The sequence below is a fragment of the Tachysurus vachellii genome, chromosome 11, assembly GCF_030014155.1.
Source record: "Tachysurus vachellii isolate PV-2020 chromosome 11, HZAU_Pvac_v1, whole genome shotgun sequence".
Taxonomy (NCBI): domain Eukaryota; kingdom Metazoa; phylum Chordata; class Actinopteri; order Siluriformes; family Bagridae; genus Tachysurus; species Tachysurus vachellii.
The window spans coordinates 13,171,573-13,197,803 of NC_083470.1; the positions used below are offsets into that span (position 1 = coordinate 13,171,573).

Below are 26,231 nucleotides of genomic sequence, written 5' to 3' on the forward strand. Positions count from 1 at the left end.
GTTCTTCTCCTAATCAGAAATATGTGCTTCATGTTTAAACGTATTTATATTAAACTTATTCTATATACAGTACATGATTCATCAGTGCACTATAATATACACCTGCAATTTAATATTCACTGACAATTCTGATGCTATTCATTTGTCACAGCAAAAATAAATACGTGCAGGTAAATATTTTGAAGAAAACAATTAGAAAGAGGGAAGTAATTGGACATTTACATAATTAAAACCACATCTTATTAAATTTTAACATTCATTTGAGATAAAGACTAGGAAACAAATAATGAATCAGACTATAGTGTTAGGAAGTCAATTCATATTCCACGTGTCATTTTAATAGATGTTATGAACAGATTCGCCTACAGGATGTCGCTAAAAGCAAATGACGCGGAGCAGAGTGAAATTAATGACTGGGTACTAACAATTAAAAGATTAATCATCTTAAGGGAAGAAATAACAGTGTGTGTTTGTGGTATCGGCAGACATTTCAACAAAAACAACACACAATGTTCAGAATTTTTAAAACACACAACAAATTTGCCTGTGGTCAAGTGTCCTTTCTTTATTGGATGTTTTCCTAAATATAGAAAATATATCTGAAGGGCAGAAACTGGTTAATCACCTGATTTTGGATCAGTGTACAAGCCATCTCAAAAGCTGGATCTAGTTTAGAAAGTCATTTTAGTTCTTTGATAGTGTGTTATTTCTGAATTCAGTACCATGATTTGGGGTGGTGGGTGGGGCATTAAATGTCACCACAAGGACAGGACTATCTGACAGAATGACCTTTGGATGGTTCCCAATAGGAGAATGAATAGTTCTGTATGAATTAATAATGATGTCATTGGAAGGTCCTAGCAAGTACATAAGAACAAAACAATCTAGTTGGTTTTAGTCTCAGTTTCTTCCATGAGCCTTCACATAATGTCATTAGTGCTTAGGCAAATTGTCAGATATATATATATATATATATATATATATATATATATATATATATATATATATATATATATATATATATATATATATATGTATGTATATGTTACAAGTTCTTCCTATGAAAGTTTCTTATAGTTACTGAAGGCTTTATATTGATAAATGTAAGTGGGGCAGCTGTAGGGGAAAGCTGTTCCTCCTCGCACAAGTAAATACAGAAGTAAACACCTGCAGTGTAGGTGCTGCACTGTAAATCTACTTATACCATAGAGCCGTTAAATTCTCAACTCAGAAGGAGTGGATTAACATTACATAAGAGCAGCTCTGACAACTCGGCTGTAATCCAAACCACAGGTTTATATTAAAGTGCTCGTTATAATGCATCATATTCTCTATAAAAGCTCATTTCCAGAGGCATGTATGGCTTTAAACATAATAATCAACTGAGTAAAAAGTGTAGTTATTTGTGAAAGAAAAATATCTTATCATTGATTATGGTGAATCTTTCACTAAGGAGATATTTGTTTAACATTTATGGAAGAAGTTCAGGTATCAGTATTTTGTCCATGGGAAACATTTCAGTATAGAGGACCTTCTAGTTTCTTGGTATCACGATGAGCTGAGATTTATTTCATATCAAGAAAGAGAAAACAAAAGAGGCTTTTCTCATGTCTCACAGATAATGTTCAAAGTTAAATGTAACTGGTTAAAAATACTGTTCATATAGTTTCTTAATAAATACACAGATCAGCCATCTGACAACATTAAAACTACCTACATATGTAGAAGCTTTTTCTAGTGAACCGGGATCAGCAACCCTATGATCATACCAATGGATGAGATTAGTGAGATTTAGGCACCTGTCACCCTGTCACTGGTTCACCACTTGTCTTTCTTGGACCACTTTTATAGCAATGCATACTGGGAACCCTGCTGTATTGGAGATGCTCTGACCCAGTCGACTCAGTATATAGACCATTTTTCCAGGTTCCAACACATCCATTTCTAGCTGGCTGTTTGTTCACTTGCTGCCTAGATATATCCCACTTCCTACAGGTTCCATTGCAGTGAAATAATCAATGTTATTCATTTTGCCTGTCAGTGATTTTAATGTTATGGCTTATCTGTCTATAAAATTGTAATCACTGGCAAACTGCTGTGCCTATACTTCAGAGCAGTAACATTAACTCTACTTCATGTCAGGGCACATCAGACCACCATGTGCTTGATTATTTTGCACCCTGTTGTGTTTTGTTCCTTGCAGAATTAATATGAGGAGGCCCATTTCACCTACACTATCTTAAAATATTCTCTATCTCTGCGACTGCGACTGAAAGTAGACTCACTCATCTCAGCTAATATCTGCCCCCTAGCTACAGAGGCAGAGAATAATAAATAAATAAATAAATAAATAAATAAATAAATAAATAAATAAATAAACACAGACAGATTTTCAAAAGTAAACAGAGGTCTAAAAATTTGGTTTTGCTGGACATCAAAAGATGCTTTGAGGCTGGAATTTATTATATCATTTTGTAAGGTGAATTTCATCCATTTTGTTAGTAATGTACTGAAAGAGGAGCATCAGGTCAGTGATGGTGACAGAGAGAGAGAGAGAGAGAGAGAGAGAGAGAGAGAGAGAGAGAGAGAGAGAGAGAGAGAGAGAGAGAGAGCGCAGAAGCCACAGGAGAATATTGTAAGGTCTCATCCCATGCCTTTTCTCTTTATCCAATTTGTAAGGCCAAACACAGAGAGCACTGGGGACGGCCTAATGCAGTCATAAGAGCCCCAACACATAAAGCATGTATGGCATAAAGAATAGAGGGAAGAGAAAAGAGAGCGCTGAACCAAATGTCTTCCTGTACATAATGATGTGCTGCTGCTGAATATTTCAGTGTGAGGGTTGTTAAAAACCTTTTCATGAGAGTCATATTGTGTGCTGAAGACAGAAAGGGACTGTGAACATTTTTTGATAAACTTACTTATCAACCTCAACACTGAAAACAGTGGAACAATAACACTGGGGTCTGAGATAGAGACATCTTGTACACAGAAGTGTAAAAAAAGATAAATTTATTAATAATTAATGTAAGAAATAACAGGATGGTTAAACCTGATAAAATTTTCATCTATAACACAAAGATTTTCGACGATATCTGAAATTTATAGTGCTGAACACATGGTACAGTCTGTATCACATATCATACTGTTAGAACAGTAAAACTCAAAATTGTGCTTTCTGATTGATGAACAAATTGTTCCTTATTTTTAATAATCAGTTCACAAGACCATATGCACTGCACAAAACACTACATAGCTTCAAAACAATTATGATTGAACTTTATGATTATATAGTAGACAGTCAATGAAGCGAAATAGCTTATAAATCTCTCAGGGTTTCTTTTAAATTCCGTCTCGTTTTTTTTATACAGCAAGACTAACCAAACCTTACATCATTTTTTGGAACAATACCACTTTTTGTCTCAGTATCCAGATCTGTGAACAACTCAATAGCAATCTTTAAGTCTCACCTGACTTCCTGTCAATTCTTCTCCTGTCTTTCTTTAACCTTGTTAAAGAATCTTTCCTGAATAGTGTTGGAAAGTATCTGACAGATATCCATAAAAACAAGAAGGCCTCATCCAAGCTATGGAGTTGGTGGTGAAATAGCTGTATTGTCACTAAGGATTGGACAAGATGCCAAACTTGGAAATATTTGACTTCCAAGGCCAGAGACAAGATCCTGAGGCACAATAAATCCACAGGTCTTTATACTGTTTCTAACAAGTCTGAATGCTTTCCATAGAACTTATATATGTTCGTGTTATTCTGTATTGTCCCCTTTTCTCAGTCTCAACAGTGCATTTATTATCAGTTCATTATTGTTTCTGTTGAAGTCTTATACAGTATATGCAGTATATTTTTTCTTCATCATCTAGCTTCTAATCAGTGCCTATGATCTTGAGGAATTTTAGTGTTTTAAATGATTTTAAATAGTTTGCTTTTAGTAAATTGAGACTTTCTATTTCTGGCATTATTTAAAGGGAATGTGCTTTAGCAGTTATAAAAACAACAACCAGTATTTAAAAAGTAAGCATGATAATGCCTGAGTTTTGCCTTAGAGCAGTGAGAAATATGAATCAGTTCCTATATGCACAGAAGAACTGAATGACAGACAAGTCCAATGTTTCTTTTGTGAGCGTGATTCCCCAAGAAATTTAACATCTCTTGTGGTGCGAATCCACCTGTTTGCACCTTACTTGTGTTTTTCTCTGGATAGATGAAAGCACTTCTCACATTTACACCCGTACTTGACCTTTAAAAAAAGTCAGACATCAGCGTTCTACCTCAAGTTGGCTTCATCAAGGTTAAAGAATTGCAAAAAAGATTAGAGAAAGCAATCATGTGGATAAGAAAGAGATACTGAGGGAATGAGCACAAGAGAGAGAGTGAGAGAGAGATTGAGAGAGAGAGAGAGAGAGAGAGAGAGAGAGAGAGAGTGTGAGTGAGTGAGAGAGAGAGAGAGAGAGAGAGAGAGAGAGAGAGAGAGAGAGAGAGAGAGAGAGAGAGATGGTTGTTGGAGTCATGGTAAGAAACAAAAGAATATTTTCTCAGTTCTTCTGAGGTATAATGCAATTAATATCTAAATTTTAAAATCAAACCTTTAAGCATTAAAATTGTTTTACCATAATTTCTTCTCATCTGGTCATAAATGCTTATTTACTGCATATAGTATCACGGAACAGCATTTTCCAGTGATGTTTTCCAGGGTTTTTGATACTTTATCACATACGTCAGGGATTATACAGTACGAGGCTTGGTGTGCAGTACACAATTTGGATACACAATGTGGAGTAATGCACAGCTAGCCATGAATTATTCTGCTAATAACATGGTTACATGCCAGTACTGAAAAGTTACAGCTGTCAGTGATGTTTGCAGTGCAAAATCTGATTAAAAGAATCATTATTTTTTGTTATTATAAATGGGTTGCGAGATCTAGAATTTTGCATGTTCTGAATCATACACAGGGATAAAGTAGTCCGATACATTACATTTATTTGAAAGAGAGAGAGAGAGACAGATAGAGGGATCGTGTGTGTGGGAATCTGTGTGAGTCTGTGCTGCCTCTATACTAATAATTAATTTGCTAGCTTAACTATTTCAAAACATTTGATTTATTTGACCAAAATTGTTATATTCAAGTTAAATGGCATGCAAAAATGTTCCATGCAGCTAAGTAAGGTAATTATTAAATGTTTACAATAGCTGTGTGTAACTGTATGTTTCTATGGTAACATGTTATTTTCATTATGTTTATTAGGGATTGCATTAATTTAGAGTGGTGATTAAACTGACTTGAACTACCTGAGCATTCAATGACTTGAACACCCACCTTCCAGCCAATCAGAATTGAGTATTTAGAGTGACTATGGTACAAATAGTTTGTTTTAAACACTTATTATAAAGTATATTGCCACGAGTATGTGGACACCTGACTAATCATATTCCAAAAGCATGGCTAATATTAATTGGTCCACTCTCCTATGACATCTTTAGGAACGGCTTTTCACTAGAGTTTAGAACGAGGCTGCGGGGATTTGTGCATTCAAGCAAAAAAAGTGTTCAGTGAGGTTGAGGTCAGGATAAGCTTTTGTACAGCAACCTTTCCAAACCATGTGTTGGTGGACCATTCTTAGTGCACTGGGGCACTTTCATGCTGGAACATGATTGGGCTAGTCCTCTTAGCTCCTGTAAAAGGAAATCTCGACAAATCTGTGCTTCTGAGTTTTTGGCAACAACATGGAGAAGCCCCACACGTGGGTGCTATGGTCGGGTGTCCCATTTTGTTGGCAATAAGTGCAAATGTGCAATATAATCCTGCGTCATATTGTCTAGAATTGCCCTAGCTAATACATTCATGCTGGAGCATTCTCGTTGTGTTTCATTTTGTTTGCTGTTTTGATCTTTGCTTATTATTTTTGGATTCTGTACTTTGGGTTGGATTTGTCAAATGATCTGTGTATTTACAGTTACCTGGATTTCTGACTTTTTTTTAATTTGCACGTTACCATGCTGTTTTATTTATTTAATTAATTTTTTTATTAAAGCTCGCTCCATGTCTATATCACAAAAAAAAGACAATAGTCAATTGAATGATTTGTATACGCTACATACATTTCTCATCCCATAAACAAATTGCTCATCATTATGAGATATCTTCTGGTAATTTTCTTTTTTGGCACATTTGAATAATATGGAGAATTAAATGAAAAAATAAAATGCACAGGGTAGGCGGGTACAAAATGGTGGCGAGAAGGAAGTGTCAAAGGATTGAGTGAAGGAGTGAAGGAGTGTCTAAGAGAGTATGAAAGCACTGGTATATTATGAGCACCAGAGTGTGGAGAGGTGATGGAGTGCTGAAAGCAGGAAGCCATGTTAATCCTTTTCCTGTTGGAAGATGGGGATGGAGAATGGTTGGAGCTGTGCAACACGGCCATGAGGAGCTGGAGAGGAAACACCCGCTGTAATCCCCAGCTTTACATGCTGTAATTCTGCAGGGGAACCTGAAACACACACACGCTTCTACACGCACACATCAGGACCGCTAAAGCTCTCTGCCAATATCCACACTTTAAAATATTTATGTTCAGAGGTGAACAAATCGTAAAATCATTATCCAGGACTGGAAAGTGGAAGCTGCAGTGTGCAGTTGCCCAGTTCCATGGATCGCTTGCCCAAAATGCTAAATGACTATGATACAAATAAAACACATAGCAAGCTTGTTTTATTTGCATAAGTTAATACAGAATAATGGAAATGAACATGTACAGTATATGATCAAGTTTGAGCCCTGGGAAATAACTATTGGCAAACGTTTCACTTGTGAAATGGGGAGTTCTGTGCTCAAGTTACATACAGTATAAAATGTAAAAGTATATAAAATAATTAAATTTAAATTTAAATTTTTATATTTGTGTCTATTAATCCAACTAATAAACACCATTCTACTGTCAGCCAGCATATCGCGAGAAGTCGAGTTGCACCACCATGAAGCACAATACATTTAAACATACAAACCAAATGAAAAGTTCTTTTTTTGTAGAAGTCAATAAGGAGCAAGTTTCCCCCCCCCTTTTTTTGACTTATCTTCTGGCTAACTATGAATTAAAAATACTGATAGCTTGAAATCCCCTGAGATTGGATTTATAAGAAGAGTTGTACCAAATACAAGGATTTTCTCCTGTATTCTTTGCAAGCATAACTGAGAATTCATAGCATTTTATACATCAGCAGGAGCCCAAGAACTCACGATACTGTTCTAAAAATGTTACAGCTCTAGAAAGTACTGTAGGCAGAAAAATGGGGAGCCATTTGAGATGCCAGGACAGACAACTGGCAATAAGCCTGTAAAAAGGAAACAACCTGGCTGGTATGTGTGTGTGTTTGTGTGTGTGTGTGTGTGTGTGTGTGTGTGTGTGTGTGTCTGTGTGACTGCCTCCAGATGTCACATGCTGTTTAACTCCACTATTCTCTCTTGCTTTCACACAGATCCATGGAACAACACCATACTGTAAATAAATAATACAGAAGCTTGGTGTACTGTGACTTGAAATAAAGTAGGGATCTCCTCTAGCCACAGAGCTGAAGATTCATAACACCAAAGAGATTTCCTTACCCATGGGTGGAATAAAATTTATGGCTTGAGGACGGAAATCTTTCTAAGGATGCTTGGCCTAAAGATATTTATATCTGTAGGATATCAACACAAGCATGTAGCATATGTCAAAAAAAAAACAATATACTGTATACCTAAAAGAAGTCAACATCTGAACATAGTTCCTACAGTTTTAAAAATGCAGTAAACATTCTTGTTCTTTGAGGTTAATCTTTAAATAACCTGAACATAAGACCACCTCTGACCGGGACAGAGTATGGTACAAGTAGACCAATCACAGCATCAGTATTGCGTTATTTAAGAAATGCATTATTACCATCATGTCCATTTTATTTGACACACCTACTATGATCTCATTTAAAACGATTATTGAATCTGATGGAGAAAAAAACCTATAAGATGTTCCTGAGCTACTCCCTGACCATCCCTTAAAATTTACTCTCAGTCAGTGCTTTTCAGGGGTATCAGGACAGAACTGGCTAGAAATTTGTGCACATACCATGTACGATGAGCACAGATATGTTTCAAGGATTGATAAAAAGGAGCTGACAGCCAGTCAGAGGAGAGTTAAAGCCAACAAGAAAAGAACAACCATCCACTTAAATTCAAGGTCAGAATCACATGTGACTGAGGCAGTCCTCTGTTCTCAGCAAACTCCAGTCTGCCCTCACGTCTCAAGCCTCATTCCTGTCTGTTGTCATATCTGTGTTCTGAATGCCTATGTGCACAATGTTTTTTAATAATTCCTCACTACAACAACAAATTTGGTGTTGGCTTGGTGTCTCTCTATCGATTCTCTCTAATGTCTATTTAATCATATCCAACTAAAAGCTATATTACAACATCATCCACATCACGAGTTCTGTAGAAAATGTCTTTCTGACAAACTGGTAAATTGAGAAGAGACCGCGGATGAGCATAAGACGCCCAGGACATTTAACACATCAGCTATCTACTGGGAGTTGTCCAGGTGAATTGTGCAAAGAGAGAAAGCCTCCGAAGCAGGACAAATCAATGAGTCTCTCTCTCTGTCCCTGTGGGCAAAGGCAGCTCTTCTAAAAGAACACCTGAATCTACCTAATGGAATGGAAAATTGGGGGAAATAGAGTAATGTACCCAGGGGGATATCCTTTCCACCATGCAGTTTTCACATAGTTAATATGAAAATTTCTATAGCCTTCACTCGGTCAGCACATTAGCTATTACAATTCAAAACAAATTTCCAGCTGATAAAATGCCATTTAAAGAAAATCTGCTGAACAACAATATGTCTTAACTAAGTCCTTTTAATGTCAGTTGCTCCAAACGATCAACCACAAGTCAGTCAGGATTAGCAGCATAGAGCAGGGAAGTAGGGAAATCAACCTCTCAACTACTCACATTGAAATGACATTTACAAGAAATTGATGTTCTGTTTAAACTAAATTTAAGCGACTTAGCACACATCTCAAAGCAACACACACACACACACGACATTAGCATGACACACAGCCTCCTTAACTTCAAGGGCACGTGTTACACAACAGATAAAGAAAAACCCTGCAGACATGAAACAGTATAAAAAAATTAAGACATGGAAATAAGCATGAGACATGAGGTATGTAAAATAGCTGGTTACCTAATAGAGTATTTACATTTTATATGAAAAGTATGCACTTTTATCTGAAGTGACTTACGATTGAGGAAATACAAGTCAAGTGATGTACTAAGCGGAGTAATGCTACCATATGAGCAGAGAAAGGTGCTTGTTATTTTATTTTCTATTTTTTTAACAAGTTAGGGATTAGGTCACAGAAGAGTTGGGTCTTTAGCCTTTTTTTTAGTACCAGTTTATGTTGTCTGGATTGAGATAGGAAATTCATTCCACCAGTAAGGGACAGTCAGTTTAAAGCTTGAAAGGATACTGAATGTAAATCATTGTCATAATAATGGCCTTTTCAAAAGTTACATTACAGTCGTCTGCAACGTGTCGTCTCTTATTGCCAACTCTGCCGCCACATTTTTCAATCTGCTGCTCATGCGACATCACAGGGCAGTCTTCTGGCCTTAGAGGGCAGTGAACACCACTTATTTAAACATCCCAGACTCTCAAGAGTCAATCTTATTGACAGGGGCAAAAAGAGTGCCATCCTTCCCTCTCTAAGAGCAGAGCCAATCTTGCACTGTTGGACTCTGTAGCAATGTGTGGCAGAGGCATCATATGGTTCTGTTCTTGCCACGGTTTTTACTGTGCTCTGTGAAAACTCTTACCAAACTCAAAGGTTAGAATGGGTTTTTTAATGCAGCTTCAGTGAATACATTTTGGTCTTATTAATGCAGACCAGGAGGCACAGCGGTGCAGCAGGTACTGTGTTATTGCTGCCTTGCAGCTCCATTGTTCCCGGTTCAAGCCTGAGCTCAGATTTGATGCTGGCAGGTGAATTGGCTATACTAAATTGCCCCAAGGTTTATGTGAGTGTATGAATGTGTGTGCATGGTGTCTTGTGATGGACTGGTGTCTCATTCAGGGTGCATACCCAACCACCCACCCCCACCCCCAGTGGCACTGGGATAGCTACCCTCATGGAATCTGAATCCAATGTGACTTTGACTAGGATAATTCAGTTCCTGAATATGAATGAAAAAAGAGTGAATAATGCAAGCCTACCGTGATCTGTTCCTGGTCCACCAGTTTGTTTCAATATATATTTCACTGAAGGTTCAAATGTTGCATTTCTATCTCTACAACTTGGTATTCTGTATAGTTCAGCAGTGGCGAGAAAGAAGGAAGTGCCTTACAATGTGTTTGATCCCTTCAAAAGCAATTATCTTCCCTCATTAAGAAATCTTGCTTAATGTAATTACTTTGTAGTTAAAATATTCATTTCATCCTCTGGACGTGCGGTACGGTTCTGGGTTTGTTAGAGAACAATTATCTTTAATGAGATCAGACAATTTAATCTGTGCACAGTGGCATCCTATGCTCTTGTGTATATTAGGAGGCTGTGAGCTGAAAAGAAGGATGAAGCTCTTCGGCCAATGATAAGGCAAGAATCAATAACATGGCCCTCCTCCGTGGCCGACTGATGACCCTCGTGTTTACGACCATGTCCCAGCCTCATCTGATTCCGTTTCTCTGCCTGTCAGTTCCTAATATGATGCTCATGTGTGGAATCCTGTATTATACAAGATGTCTCCATTTCATCAGGTTAAAAGCTCAGGCCAGTGGATTTGCAACAAAAACAGTATAATCAATTGTAATAAAGCACTTGAAACAATTATGTAGTTTATACTAGCTATTCTTACAAAGGTGGCAGCCTAACTATAAGTCAAACGTTGGAAAGGTTGCTATGATAGAACTGCTATGCAGAGGAATGCATTGAGGTTTCTTAAACTTACTGCGCAGCAGTGACTCATTCACCTTCATCATTGCTTCTTCCATGTCTTAGCCATCAGGATTAAATTATAGTTGGAGATCTGGATCAGGTTGGCAATTTATTTCAGTAGAAGAAACACAGAAGGAGTACTATGTGAAAGCTACCACTGCAGAAATGGGACTTTAGGCAATAGTAATTTTACCAGTGATCTGACCCATGGAAACAAAAGGACAGGGCAGAAAATGTTCATGACACCATCCGGTCTAACATATAAAATCACTAAAGCTGAAAAAGTAGTGATAAAGTGGTCAAATTGGGTAGATTTTTATGGCAAGGCGCGCTTTTCACTGACATTTTACTCCTAATCCACCAAAGTGCTGGAGGCTTCCAGTCTTCAATGTTGTCACCTTGATCTTAATGAGTGCTGCTAAATTTAGCCCAAGAACACTCTCAGTTTGGCCTCCGAGGCAACTTTGTCAGTGACATGCACTTTATATAGCGTACTTCTGTCATGTTACTGGCTGTTAGTTCATCAATCAAACGAGATTGTAAATGTGCACTACATAACATTGTTTCCTTTAATGAGAGCTCAAACGCATAATATCCAATGGGCTTTGTAATGAAAGGAAACAAAAAACAAAACAAGAACTAACACAGGGGGAACTTTTATAAGCAATATACTGCATGTCCCTGGAAGCTGATCTGTGCTGAATGATGGATCTGTAATCCTCAGGGAAAACACAGACGGATGAGAGCTGACATTCACCCATGCAACTACATTGAAATATGACTAAAGCAATTAAAGCAAAAACAGGAGATAGAAAGCATTAATTATTTTTACAAATCACTTAGGGGATGGGTATTGCATTATGTTTGCTTGAACTGCCACCTGACTTCTGCAAACTAAAGACAAACAGGGTAATCTAGATAAATCTAGATGAATAACATGCACCTGCACTATGGCCCTAATTACGCTGCTGTGATCATCAATTAAGAATATTCGCTCTTTGAAGCTAACAACACAGCAGCATTGCACTTCAAAAAGAGAGATGATATGAGAGCAAACGAGCCGTAACTGAGACAGAATTGATCGATTTGTTTACACAGCTCTTACCCTGCTGACTCCTCGGCCACGGTCCTCTCCGTAGTTCGTCCCCAGGATTTCAAAGAAAATGTTGGGATTTGTGCCATTGTCGTTAAATTCCAGCAAGTTTGTCAGACCACTCACTCCACTCTGCAAAAGCAAATACAATACTGTTCACTATACATTACATACATAACACTTACATTTTGAAGTTGCCCTTATCCAGAACGACATTTAGGTCATATATAAAACGACACAGTTGAGGGCTTAGGGTCTTCCTCAGGGGCCCAGCTGTGACCTTGTCACTGTTGACCTCACAACCTTACGATCAGTATGTCTTAACACTTTACACGTAATAATACACATAGAATACACTAATAAACATTAATACAGTAGGAAACATAAAAGACAAATAATAATAATAATAATAATAATAATAATAATAATAAATTGTCTATTAACCAATTATGAATGAGAACAATGCTAATTTAAAATTTAATAATTTGTAAATTATAAGGAATGACACATGCTCATTAATTATAGGGACACACATTACCTCACCAGCCTGTCTTTATTCACTCATTTTAAAGTATACCACAAAAAATCTGCAGCGTGCAAAGAAAGTGCAAGCTCCTCTGTCCTGAGAACTCTCCAGTGGGGAAAAACTTACTGACTGTCATAAAACGCTGACACCCTGAAACTCCTTCCATAAATTTATCATATGAATAATCTTTTTTCTTTCTTAAATGACAAAACATGTAAAAATGATCTGTTTATTATTTGGTCTGCCACAGAAGTACCTTTGGAAGGAGCAGTTACCATCAAAATAAAAAAAAAATAATAATTAATACACAGACATCAATATAAACACATTGTATTAGGGCCAGAACAACACCTGAAAAATGATTCAACACCTCCTGACTTAAAAACTGAAGATTGTGATATAATCAACATTCTTAATCAGGTCAAACTATAACTAACCATTGACTAAATACATTAATGATTATTAACTAACATTACTTTCTATATTAATGAAGCATTGTTAAGTATTACTTAGTGATATTAAACAATTAACAAATCTATTTTTTTTTTAGTTTTGCCTTAGCTCTGCTTACCCCGTTAGCCTGACCTATGTTTTTTTTTTTTTATTCTGATTCTGTGCTAGGTTTTTACATCTGCCTGTCTGAAAAAAAAAAATACACTCAACTGCATCTGTTTCCTAACCTCTTTATCTGATTAACTAGTTAACTAGTTTTAATTAACTCATTACTGAGTCTGAACTTACCCATTAGCAAATAACATATACAATGTAAGTTATCCTAACAATTTGAGTAAGACAATAAAGACAAATAAATGCATTCTCTGTGAATCTGTTGCATGAGTATTATTTTGTATTTATTATATTAAGATCAAGATGAACTCACTCACTCTCATTCATTTTCTACCGCTTATCCGAACTACTCAGGTCACGAGGAGCCTGTGCTCAAGGATCTCAGGCATCATCAGGCATCAAGGCAGGATACACCCTGGACGGAGTGCCAACCCATCGCAGGGCACACACACACTCATGCACTCATGCAATCACACACTACGGACAATTTTTCAGAGATGCCAATCAACCTATGCATGCATGTCTTTGGACCGGGGGAGGAAACCGGAGTACATGCAAACTCCACACACACAAGGCGGAGGCGGGAATCGAACCCCCAACCCTGGAGGTGTGAGGCAAACGTGCTAACCACTAAGCCACTGTGCCCCCCCAAGATGAACTCCAATTTATCTAAACTATAGTAAATGCTAACAAAACTATATTAACCGGTCTCAAATATCTTGTTAGTGCCCATTGTGACCTTCTTATGGATTAACATTGGTGGAGTCTAACTGTCTGTAATTTTCATCATTTGTAACTCTATGATTCTCATGTTGCTTCACTTATCAAAATCACCTTTCTTCACCTTCAGAATATTGCTGGACCAGTCAACACCCACACCCAATACTCAAGTGTAGATGCAGAAACATTAGTTTTGCCTTTTTATCAATTCACAACTTTACTGAAATTTTTCGGGTCTTCACTAAGGTCTTCAACTCTTAACCGAAAACAGCCCACCTTATCCTTATACTATAAGGATATAAACTATCAGTTACCTGTCCATTTCCATATTCAATACCTAGAATAACCTTAAAGGTTATTTAATACCTTAAATCCACAGGTATACAACATAACACAGCGCTGACCTTCTTCATCACTCTTATGGCATTTGGAGTCGTATCTACAGTATTTATACAGTGACTACAGTGTTTCCCTTACTGTATAGCAGTGCTCCTGCTTATGGATATGTGCTTTGGGATTTTCTTCATCTGTCATTGTGTTTATCGATATGTTAACATAGTAATATTGTGTTTATCAATATGTTATGTTTATCAATATAACAGTGGTACAAACACCACCAAAAACGCTTTTCACCCCAGCTCAGTGGCACTAAAGAAACAGCGGCATTTCAGCACCACGGGCAGCGTCATGAAATGCAGCTATGAGGCTGGACAACAGAAAGTGCACCAAAACCAGAGAAGCCTCTGGGAGTAGGCTTGCTAGAGTGGGCTGCCCCAGGGCTGTGAGAATGTAATGTGGCAGAAACTAATGGTGTTTTTTTGCCGTCCCTGTCGGATTAAAGAAGTGACGCCTCTCCGCCATGCCAGCCTATGCCACTCCTGCACTCAACTGACTAAACCTTTACAGACTCCCCCTTGTTCAATCACTCACACATTCTTACAGTATAAAAATGACTAATTCATTCCACACACTACAAAGTATTTGCTCAGTATACCTTTTGTTTCTGACATTACCAAGGTTTCTTTCACTGTTCGTTTTGGGCTGTTGAATTGAACTTTAATTAAACATTATTCACTCGCATTTGCATACACTTCTGTGATTCTTTGTGACACTATTCATTTTCATTCACATTCGTTTTCTGTGACACATTCTGTCCAGAGCACCTTATATGTGCAAAAGGACCTTTTTTTAGCCATTACATAATAATAATAATAATAATAATAATAATAATAATAATAATAATAATAATTCTTATTATTATTATTATTACATTCTTATGATTATTATCATTATTATTATTATGTAAATACATACATACATAAATACATAAATAATAAGCACCTTAAGCAACATTTCCAGTTAAGATTAATATTACTAATAAGAGAGCCTACGTATTACTACATCATATGCAAAGCTTAATTATTATTAAAGTCAGCTCTGTACAACTTTTTTACTAACCAGATTACTGTTTACACACAACTGATCTCAATTACCTTCACAGCACACTCTGACAGTTAAAAGGACTTTGAGATCATACATGAAGTATACACTCTGTCATTTAGTACCATACTTTAGACTACTGTTTGTCTCTCTGATTTTGAGCTGACTAGATTTCTCATGTTGTTATTCTGCCTAGTCCAATTTATCCGGCTGACCCTTGCCTGTTTGTTTACATTGTTTTTGTATTTCATGTCTCTCGTTTGCTACGGTTAATAAAACCGGCAAATCCCTGCACTCGCGTCCTCATCTGATTCCTGACATCCTCCTTTTTTCAACCCCTGTTTCCCAGTGTGCCAAGCACTGTTCTGATAGTTTGTTTCGATTTGCTTCTTTGTTTACATGGACATGATCCTTTGTTGTGATTCAAGTCGTGTCCCCCACCACCTCCGTCCTGTCAGTGGTGTATTTCCTGAATGTGTCCACCTTTTCCATGTTTGAACTTTGATTATTTTGTCTCTTTATGCCTTGTTCTATCTTTGTTTATTTGCAAAGTCTTGTTGATGCTTACAGTGTTGCTTTTATTACAATTTATAAAATACTATTATGCAATAAAGTTGAACCATTACTATACATTATTAATATTCTCATTGTTGAAAATAGCTTGAAAATCCAGCTGCTTAAAAATGTATTATTCATCCTTATACATTTATGAAGTGTTGTCTATTGGACATATGTTACGATATGAGACACAAACAGACGCAATTATACAGTAATGATTATTAATTGTCCCTATTCATTATGAATTGTGAAGAAAGTGATGTGTGCTTTACAAAAAGGAACAATCAATTCATTAAAGGTTTTAAATGATTAAATGTTTATATAAATGATTATTCAACACTAATGGTTCTGTCGCTGGAGTGTCAGTTTTTGTTACTCAACAAGCCCAAAAATCTGACTATATTTACAAAAGAGAATAATTGTGACAAATGATCAATCACAGAATACTTATTTCTGTGCGATATCTAGGTGGAGCTGATAAAAACATTTCTGCTTGTAACAACTTGGATTCACCAAAGCTTGCTCTCACAAGACATATTTCTAAAGTTTCTCAGGCTGAGACTAGAATATTTAGATCCTCACAACCTTCTTTTTTTCCATTGTTGACACAATGTTCAAAGGGTTGTTTCCCTGTCAGACTCATAAAAAGGAACGAACCTTATGCACACAGCAATGCAGATACAAGTGGCATTGTAACTGGTAAGATACTGATAATTGTGGCCATATAAATGTATAACACACTTCAGACTGTCTATGAGAAATGCATTTGAGGTTGAAACTAGGGAGCTGTAAGAGAAAGAAACAATGTAGATTGCCTTTGAAGGACTGGTTTCACAAACAATGCCCTGCAGAAACAGCATTTGAGGTCTCCTGCTGTTGTGAAAACATTTAACATAATTTTATTTCCATTTCCATTTCACAATCCAATTTAACTGGTAATAATACATGCAGGATAACCATGCTGGCAGTGGCAGCTACCAAAACAAGTCAGACATGACAACAAAGTGAATAATGACATTACAAAGAGGCTAACATCTTATGTAGTTGTGCCAAGCAAACTTCTTATTTTTAGCAAAATGTTCACAAAAATAGCCTTTGGGCTTTGCTCTATTATTCACAACATATCCATAACACAGAAAATCCAATTCAGCTTGACCTGGCACTACTGAACAGAGAGCTAAAGACCCTCAAGCAGTGAGCTACCCACAACTGACTGTGAGCTAACAGTCACAAATAGTGAACTATTTGAGAAACTCTAAAGGAAAAAAAAAAACTTTTTATTTCTGTTTAGTTAAATTTAGCCTGGTCACGCTGGTAAAAGTAAAACATTTGTTTTTAGTAGAACATTAACCAAAAGAGGTCAATGGTTCATTTTTGTAATTGATAGAGGGGGACAGAACTGTAAAGTTTTCACTTGAATTTACAATTTGCACCAAGGGGACATTTGTTAGCACTAGGATTCTCTGCAAATTCATACAGTGAAAATATTACAGTGATTAAATATATAACATTGAAAAGCAGATTGTCCAGATTTGATGGCCCAAAAATAGCACATCATTACAAATGAACCAAAGAAATAATTTATTCAAAAGCAATAATAAAATCTCATGGAAGTTTAGTTTCTCCTAAACAGGGAATGCCATCCAAGCAAAACCCAAACACTGACCAATCACCTTAATGGACAAAAACACCAACAGTCAGTCACCTTTTCTTGGAAATCTGTTTTTCATTGTTATATATTTAATCAAAAGTATATTTTTGTACTGTATGATTTTGCCCTAAAACCCAAGCTAACAAATGTACCCTTTCTTCAGATTGATAACTTTATATCCATCCATCCATTCTCTACACCACTTATCCTACTAGGTCTCTGGGAATATGGAGCCTATCCTTTAAGACTCAAGACACAAGGCAGGGTACACCCTTGAAAGGATGATGATCTATCACATGGGATAGTCTATCGACTTTCGGCCTTGGAGAGGAAACCAGAGTACTCAGAGAAAACCTCTAACTTTGTACTTCTTGAACATCAGCACATCATTTATCATTGGGATCAGTAAAGTGCATCTTATCTTAACTTATAATCACAATTTAGGAAACAAGTCCAAAATGGGTTGAAATTCATAGCATTGATGCTCACAAGTGTCACACATACTGTATTGGGCTGCCACACCTATATCAGTATCGGTATGTTTCTCATTAACTACAAAAGTAACAGCTTGCTGGGGAAAAAACCCAGCAAAATTTGCATTATGTCCAATAAAATATAACCTTAGAACACTAAGCTAAGGTTGTGGCTGCTGCACATAAATAAAGCCTTTTTTTTGTCAGAAAGTAGTAATCATAAATTATAAGGAAGGGCACAGCACAATTATGTACATTTATGATAAGCACCTTGTCTATACCCCACTCCTCAATAGGAGTGTATGCTGAAGCAATTCTGTGCAGATTATTCAAAGCTTGGAATTTAAGGCTAAAATGAACCAGAACATGATGTATTCATACCAAACGATCAGTGTTTTTTGGGGAGGATCCACTGTGACCCAGTAAAGTAGTAACGGAAGATCTGACTAAGTAACTGAAGACTGAACTAATTCTGATACATGCTGTATAGTATGTATTTGCAGGAGAGCTTAGCAGAGGCATTACCAAAACAGATGGTCATATCTCAAGAGCTCTTCATAAAGTATGAGCAAACAACACTCAAGTGACTGTCAAACACCCAGTGAATACTGTAAGTATTAAAAATCTGTGAATTTACACACATACTGCTGTAAGGCCCAAGTACTGACTAGTCACAATTTATATAACTGCCCTTAGCAGGGTAATATCTCTAGTGGCAGAATACTAGCTCTAGTAACTCTACAGCACCCTGGGGGCAAGGTCATTCTACACAGAGCATAGCCAACACACACACACACAAACACACACACACACACACACACACACACACACACACACACACACACACACACACGTGTCTACTCAGGCCTGCTGTTTTCCAGGCATGATAGAATAAAAACCCCAGGTTGAAAGCATGTCTGCTGGTGAGGAAGAAAAAGTCATTTTGGAAAACATCTAGCTGTCCATCAAAGCCCTGCGGGTGACAGAATACACATTTGTGCCTGAACACACATAAGGGATATGCACACAAATGTTCTGTCTTTTCAATTTACACGCCCACATAACTATCCCACTCTCTGGCACTGTCCTACCTTTTTGACAGTCTCCAGCATAGAGCGTCCACCCTGCCATGGCTTGGAGCCTTTGCGGATGCAGGACAGGCTAGCCATGCTGTGCCACTTGCGGTCCTCCAGCTTCCTGTGGAAGGTGTTGGCCAGCAGCAATACTGTGTCATAGATATAGCGGTTGGTGATCTAGACAGATGGAGTAGGAGAAGAGCAAAAAAGAATGGTTTACAGAAACCATAAGGCGTTTTAATTAATCATTACCTTACAAGTTTTTTTTTTACACAAGGTGTGTGAATTACACAGAAAATACAGTAAAGAGACAAAACGGATTGTTTTGTTCTGTGCTAGCAGTAGAAAGTGTGCCACTTGTACATGGGTCAATTATAATTATACAACCACTGTGTTATCAGTCCAAAGAATGCAGATGTTAGGATCCTAAAAGATTTTTAGATGACCAAGGGTTACAGTTTTTACATGCAGAATGGCTCATCGGGTTATGTAATCTGATTACAAAAATTAAGTACTTTTAATGAGTGCTGATTGTGAGAGAAAATGAATCACAGAATAGAAATTATTTTAACCATAGCATTGTTAAGTTCTATAATCTGATTGACCAGAAGGTGTTGATTAACTTTCCATAATGACACTGCATAATTTATATTACTGTATTTCACTCAGGAACTAGCGCATAATCAGAGAATGATAATTAATGGATTTAAATGTGCTTTTTATTTATTTATTTTTTTACATGGGAAAGTTTTTTGTAAGAAGAACTCATCTTAGTGTCAGCATTTACATGTAATGATCATTACATTTCTTATGATTGGAGGGGAAGAAAACTTTAAGAGGAAAACTATAAGAGGAAGGAAGACTTGCATTTATTGCAAAATGATCACTGTAGCCTCTGGCTTCGTCACACAAACCCATCATTGATTAATTTCTTATAACAGGAGACATATTATGGAGACATATTATTGGCAAATTTCAACATGTTTGTGCTTATGGACTTGGACTGTTGTCTTGGCAACAATTCGTATAACTGGTATCAAGTCCAACACCTTTAAAAAATAAAAAATACTGGGATGATGTCAAGACTCATTTGAAGTTTGAAGGCCTAGAAGTAATTTGACTTTTTATATGATAATAAAGATTAATCCTGATCAGCAGTGGATTACATTTTCTTGCTAATCTAGCAACATTAGGAAGCAGTAGCATGGCCAATGGAGCCTGCCATTTGTAGCACATGTTTTGAAGACTGCAAACATCTCCAGCTTAATGCTATTTGCACAAGAGCTTCAGATCCCTGACTACCGTTCAAGACTCTAGCTGATGCTTGTTTGTCTTTTCTTGTGTTTCTTTTTCTTTTGAGTTTGACAGCAGGAATAATGTAAAGCAAATTTGCAGGGTGGAGGATAGAGGAGTGGAATTGATAATTAGATCATTACAACATCCTCCACTCCAGATATGCCTACACACACTCTCTCTCTCACACCCACACACACAACCACAAACACACATGCAAACACACACCCACACACATGCAAACACACCGAAACAATAGGCTATGTGAAAGGAGAGTTAATTCCACTCTGATTGATCATGCTGCTCTAATCTTGTCCAAGTGTTGTCTCTGTTTTAATGAGGCCATAATAAATAGTGTCAAGTGGCCATTGCGCTTTTCCCATTGTTGATTAACCCACCAAGCAAGTGCACACTTGACTGTGTGTGTGTGTGTGTGTGTGTGTGCGTGTGTATTCAGCCTTTATTCCAGGCAAGAAAATTCCAGAATTGCTCTGGACATTAGCATTTGTCCTGTGTAATTGTTCACATAACAAAAACCCATAGTAGCTGTCAGAAAACTACCAAAGATGTTTGTCTCTACGTGAATAAAAGTAATGAATGCTCCTGCTTTACAGTAATAATAGTTAACAAAGTATTGTGAACAATTTGCAGTGACATGGCCAGTGTTGTGTCTGTACTGTCTACAGTATCTGTGTAAAGAAAACACTATGTTTTCACCATTATTTCTCTGTTAAGCACATTCTCTGAGTAACAGTGGATCCCTCATTGCTCCAGGTCATTTTTGATGATTAACTTCCCATTATTTCACCTCAGTTTTATTATCTAAGGATCTTGGAACCTGGTGTAGTTCAGTTATATTTCGTTTGAGTTAATAATAAGTTAAATTGTCAGGTTAGCTGTGTATTGTATATCATAATCTTAGTTACGTTCTGATCTTATGTACAGTAGTGTTGGTATTGTTGATTCCTGATCACATGCAGTTAATAAATTAATTTTGAAATATATAACCTGATTTCTTACTATTGCACATTTACATCAGCCTTCATCCCCCTTTTTTTCTGCACTTAGACTCAAGCAATCATTTCAGGGTAAACCTGCATTTCCTTATAAATGGATTTTTCCCCCAGCTAATAAGTAAAGACTGCTGGTGTACGAAAGTAATAAAGTATCTAAGTTTCTTATATTTAAGAATATTTTTTATATTTACCAGCTATTCTCAACTCTTTTCTTAACACTTTTTGTCAAAAGAAATTCATTGTTTATTTGCCTTAAAGAGAATTCAACATACAATGTATTAATATTGTATTGCAATAAAGTTTTCTGCACTGCCATGCAAAAATTTGATGTGCATGGCCCAAAGGTGTGATTCAGCATTCTATTAATTATACATCTAATGCAATTGTACTCTTTGAACACCAGAGGTCCCAATCCACAATATCCTAGAGTTAAAAGATATAGCGTGCACCCCGGGCCTGACTGCTCTGGATTACCAGTCCTGTACCTCTGTGATCTATGATACCTTAGAAAAAGGCCTCAGAGGTCAGGCGTTTTAGACTGAATTTGACTGTAGAGCTCGATTAAAAAAAGGTGCCTCGGACACTGCTATGGAGCTCAGAGGCTTTGTCTATTCAGTCAAAATATTCTGAGAAATTTATAATTTTTTATATTCATTTTTTATTCAAGAGTAAACCTTTTTTGCATGTGTTTTTCAAACAAAAACATTGTTTTTCTTCCTTCGGCTGCTCCCTGTTCGAGTTTGCCTCAGCGGATCACGTGGTCCGCATATTAGATTTGGCACAGGTTTTACAACAATCTTTTTTTTCAGTAATAATTTTTCTTAATTCAAAATTTCTGCCATAAAGCCAGTATCATGAATCAAGTTAAACTATGATCAGAGTGTGTTGTTACACTACTGTATGTTGGATTGTATCTTTCCAGTCATACCGTATACGAGATCTAAAAATAAAATTCAAATGTGTTAACCAAACTACATGATATGCTTCCCCATATAATCAGAAAAGAAAGATGTGTATGTTGTATTCTTTATTTCAACACTAAGCTATTTTGAGCTGTGATGCCACACAGCACTCCATCAATGTCCAAATTACACCAGGCTGCTTGTTTTTTCATGCTGGGAACAGATGTATGATTTTATTTAAGGTTTTCTTCTATTTTTTTTTTATTTATCTAGCACAATTTGGATAAAACTTCACACCATGCATCACCTATAATCTCACCCAACCTTAATACTTTGTACTTTATATTAATCTGTCTAATCGTTTCGGCCTGCACCTTACATGTGGATGATGTGGGTTAGCGTACAGTATGTGGACCCTGTGAGAATACATCTACAATCTGTTTTAAATGGATCGTTCTGTGGAGCTGTGGCTCCACCCTGAGGGGCTGACTGACAGGTAGCAAGATGTGAAAATGAAAATGTAGTTGACCTGGAGGTCATTTTCACACAGAATCAGTGCAGCAATGAGACAATAAAATGGCTGAAAGGAAAGAAAGTCATTGTTTCTGCCTTTTATTTATTTTTTTATTTAGTTTAAATATGGGATTTCACATGTATATCCAGGCAGGTCAGGTAAGACTTTTTCAGTTGTAATTATCTACAGTATATAAAATAAAGCTACTCATTATGTCTCAAAGTCGCCGTGTACAAATGTCAGTACTGTCATCTCAAGTGGTAAATGTCATCTTTTGTTCCAAATATTGAATTTATGAATTAAAACATAGACTCTTAACTATATGAATACATAGCTGACTTACAAATGACTTTTTTATGTAAGTGCACTGTACTTTTCTAACACGATTTAAAGCTTAACAGGATATTTTTCCCCTGTTGTTGGCTGACCTGCTCTAATCATAGACAAAATTAGCGAGTCCATTAATTATATGTTTATACAGTTTGTTGTAGGGCATAAAGGAAGTGTATCATGACTAGGCTAGTTAACATTTTAACACTTCAAAGCACAATAAAGGCTCAGTCACTTTAGGCTCATTCTATCATGCTGATAAACCTTATTTGACTGCATACAGTTGTTAACGTAGGTTTACAATATAATAATCTGACTTTCCATCACAGACAATTTGCCAGAGTAGAGGTAAAGAAAAAAGAATAAATAATAATAAGTTTTTAATGCTCAGGTTGTCAAAATAAATGAAAATAGTGAAAAGGATGTAAAGGTCAAGTCCCAGAAACCTAGTATAAATGTCCAGCATGCTGCTTTCTACCAGTTTTGGTGGAATTGCCCTAAAAATGCGAGGACAAAAACTAAAAACAAACAGACTTGTTTTAGTGTGATATACGAATGAATGAACAAGTCACAACAGTCTGAAATAAAATATTTGGCCTGTGCAATAAGCTAAATAAAGATAATCGCTCCATTTCTGGAAGGCTTTGTTTTTATTTTTTAAAATAAAATTGCTTCAACTGAGTAGAAACACCCTCATAAATGTATATTGTTAGGCTTCAGGTTTGATTAAAAATGAGAAATCCTGTTTTCCTGTGACCTCTCACTAGTGCTGGGTATAAATATGTGTTTGTGTCAAAAAGACCAGCACAAAGATGATGTGCTTTAATAGTTTGGGAATGAAATAAGCCCTGCCCTGGACAAGGCCTTCCCCCAACAATGTTAGTCACAGAATATTTTTTTAATGATCCAATTGCGAGATAATACAATTTACAGTGATATTCATTTTCCAAGAAATCTGCTGGAGTTGAAGAAGAAATGATCTACACAACCTTGAACCTCTAGCAGGGATGGCAATGCTCCTATTTGCCTTAACAGCCCAGTGGGAACCATCTAGAAAGTGGACTATTAAAAAAGAGCAACAATCCTGGAAAATCAATCCTTTGAAACAATCCTTTCTGTTATGGAGTGGTGCTATCATTAAATTTTGAATGTGCTCAGTGGTTTCTCCCAATTCTTTGCAAGTGTTCATCTTGGAGAGGGAATCAAACTGTGTTTTAAGAGAGTGGACACAGTGGGGAAATGATTCAAAGGTTGTGAGAAATTCTTTTTCTTTCAGGACCAACAGATTCATAATGTGGTAGCTGGAGAAAAAGCAGGAAACAGGAAAGGCCAGCGGAAGCCTGAGTGCTGCAGCCTCTTCTCACGGGTCAACGTAATCACTGGTCCAGAGGGAGCCAGTGAGGTGGGAAAGAGAGAGGGGGAGAGAGAGAGAGAGAGAGAGAGAGAGAGAGAGAGAGAGAGAGAGAGAGAGGAAAAAAGACAGAGACAGAGAGAGACACAGAGGGATAGGAGATGATACGCTCCAGAGCTGTGTGAAATTGGGCTTCTTCTGGCCTGAGTTCCTGATCTCTGATCTGTTCTCCCTCATTCCAGCCAAACAAGCCTAGACTAAATGCTCCACTCTAAACTGCTTTAATATACACATATGAGTACACACACACACACACACACACACACGCAAAATGCATAAATCCCTGGAGATTAGTAGTCAAAACACTAATTCAAGTGTACTCTAGGGGCATAAGCTAAGAATGCAAGAAGAGACATCATTTAATTATCTGAATTAAAAGTGGGGTCAGTGATTTCTTCTTAAAATTAGTGTTATAATATTTGAGAAAGTTCACTTTCATTGTCAAGAAAGTAAAAAAACTTGAGAAAAATCTCTGCAAGAATGGGAGAAACAAAAAAAAAATGAAGCACCAAAATAAAGGGAACTGGGAGGCATATCCACTCACCTGCCATTCACAAAGGAAAAAATCTCTTGTACAAGCATCCTTCTGATTTTGTGGATGTGGTTTTGGGTTTTAGGAGCCATATTTATTTGAATTCATATGAAGTTTCAAAACTGGCAGCTTTACAAAACTCAACAAAACTCGCTATATTGTTATATTGACCTACTCGTTACAAACAAATTCAATAAAAATGACATATTGTCAGGTGATAGTATACATTAACTATGATAATTTATGCACGGTCATAATGAGAATGGATTTGAGTACAAGAGAAGAGAGTGGGAAGTACCTCTAATGTCTGAGCCTTGGGGTCTTTGGGGTTACAGAGGGAGTTGTTGATGCGGTGGTTGTTCCGCACACATTGCTGGCTGGTGTTCTGAGGAAGTGGGAAGGTCTGACGGATGAGAGTCAGACGTCCTATAGACTTCATCACCAACTCCTGCACATCCAGATCGGAGAGCTCCTGTAAACAGAAATCACACATGAATGTAAAATACTGAGGAAACAATTAAGAACTGAACAGTGTTAAGAGCTGGTGACCCACTTAATTCTAAGCTCTTTTATGCTGGACACTGTAGTCTAACATAGAACTGTGTAGTCTAACATAGAACTGTACCTAGTGTTATTCTAACAGATAACGTTATCTAAGAAAGTCTTAAAATACTCTGGAGGTTGTGGAGTGAAGTTGGGACTGAGTTTTAATATTCTTTTTTTCTTTTGTGGCTGAACCTCAAAATATGTCTGGGGCATTCATTGATTCATTCATTCATTTTCTACCGCTTATCCGAACTTCTCGGGTCACGGGGAGCCTGTGCCTATCTCAGGCGTCATTGGGCATCAAGGCAGGATACACCCTGGACGGAGTGCCAACCCATCGCAGGGCACGCACACACTCTCATTCACTCACGCAATCACACACTAGGGACAATTTTCCAGAGATGCCAATCAACCTACCATGCATGTCTTGGGACCGGGGGAGGAAACCGGAGTACCCGGAGGAAACCCCCGAGGCATGGGGAGAACATGCAAACTCCACACACAGAAGGCGGAGGCGGGAATCGAACCCCCAACCCTGGAGGTGTGAGGCAAACGTGCTAACCACTAAGCCACCGTGCTCCCTGTTTGGGGCATATGGGG

The 26,231-nt window shown here is 37.2% G+C and overlaps 1 protein-coding gene across 3 annotated transcripts in view; it reads right to left on the minus strand.

Annotated features, from left to right (window-relative positions):
- Nucleotides 1-26,231, minus strand: part of grid2 (glutamate receptor, ionotropic, delta 2) — a 411,138-nt gene that overhangs the window by 111,237 nt on the left and 273,670 nt on the right. For all 3 annotated transcript variants that reach the window (XR_009649218.1, XM_060882146.1, XM_060882147.1), the window contains exons 6-8: nucleotides 25,384-25,557; nucleotides 19,103-19,264; nucleotides 12,089-12,208 (exon numbers count right to left, since the gene is read on the minus strand). Coding sequence is in view for 2 of the 3 variants with exons in the window: in XM_060882146.1 (XP_060738129.1) it covers nucleotides 12,089-12,208; nucleotides 19,103-19,264; nucleotides 25,384-25,557 (456 nt within the window). In the remaining variant the exon portion in view is untranslated. The remainder of the gene's footprint in view (nucleotides 1-12,088; nucleotides 12,209-19,102; nucleotides 19,265-25,383; nucleotides 25,558-26,231) is intronic.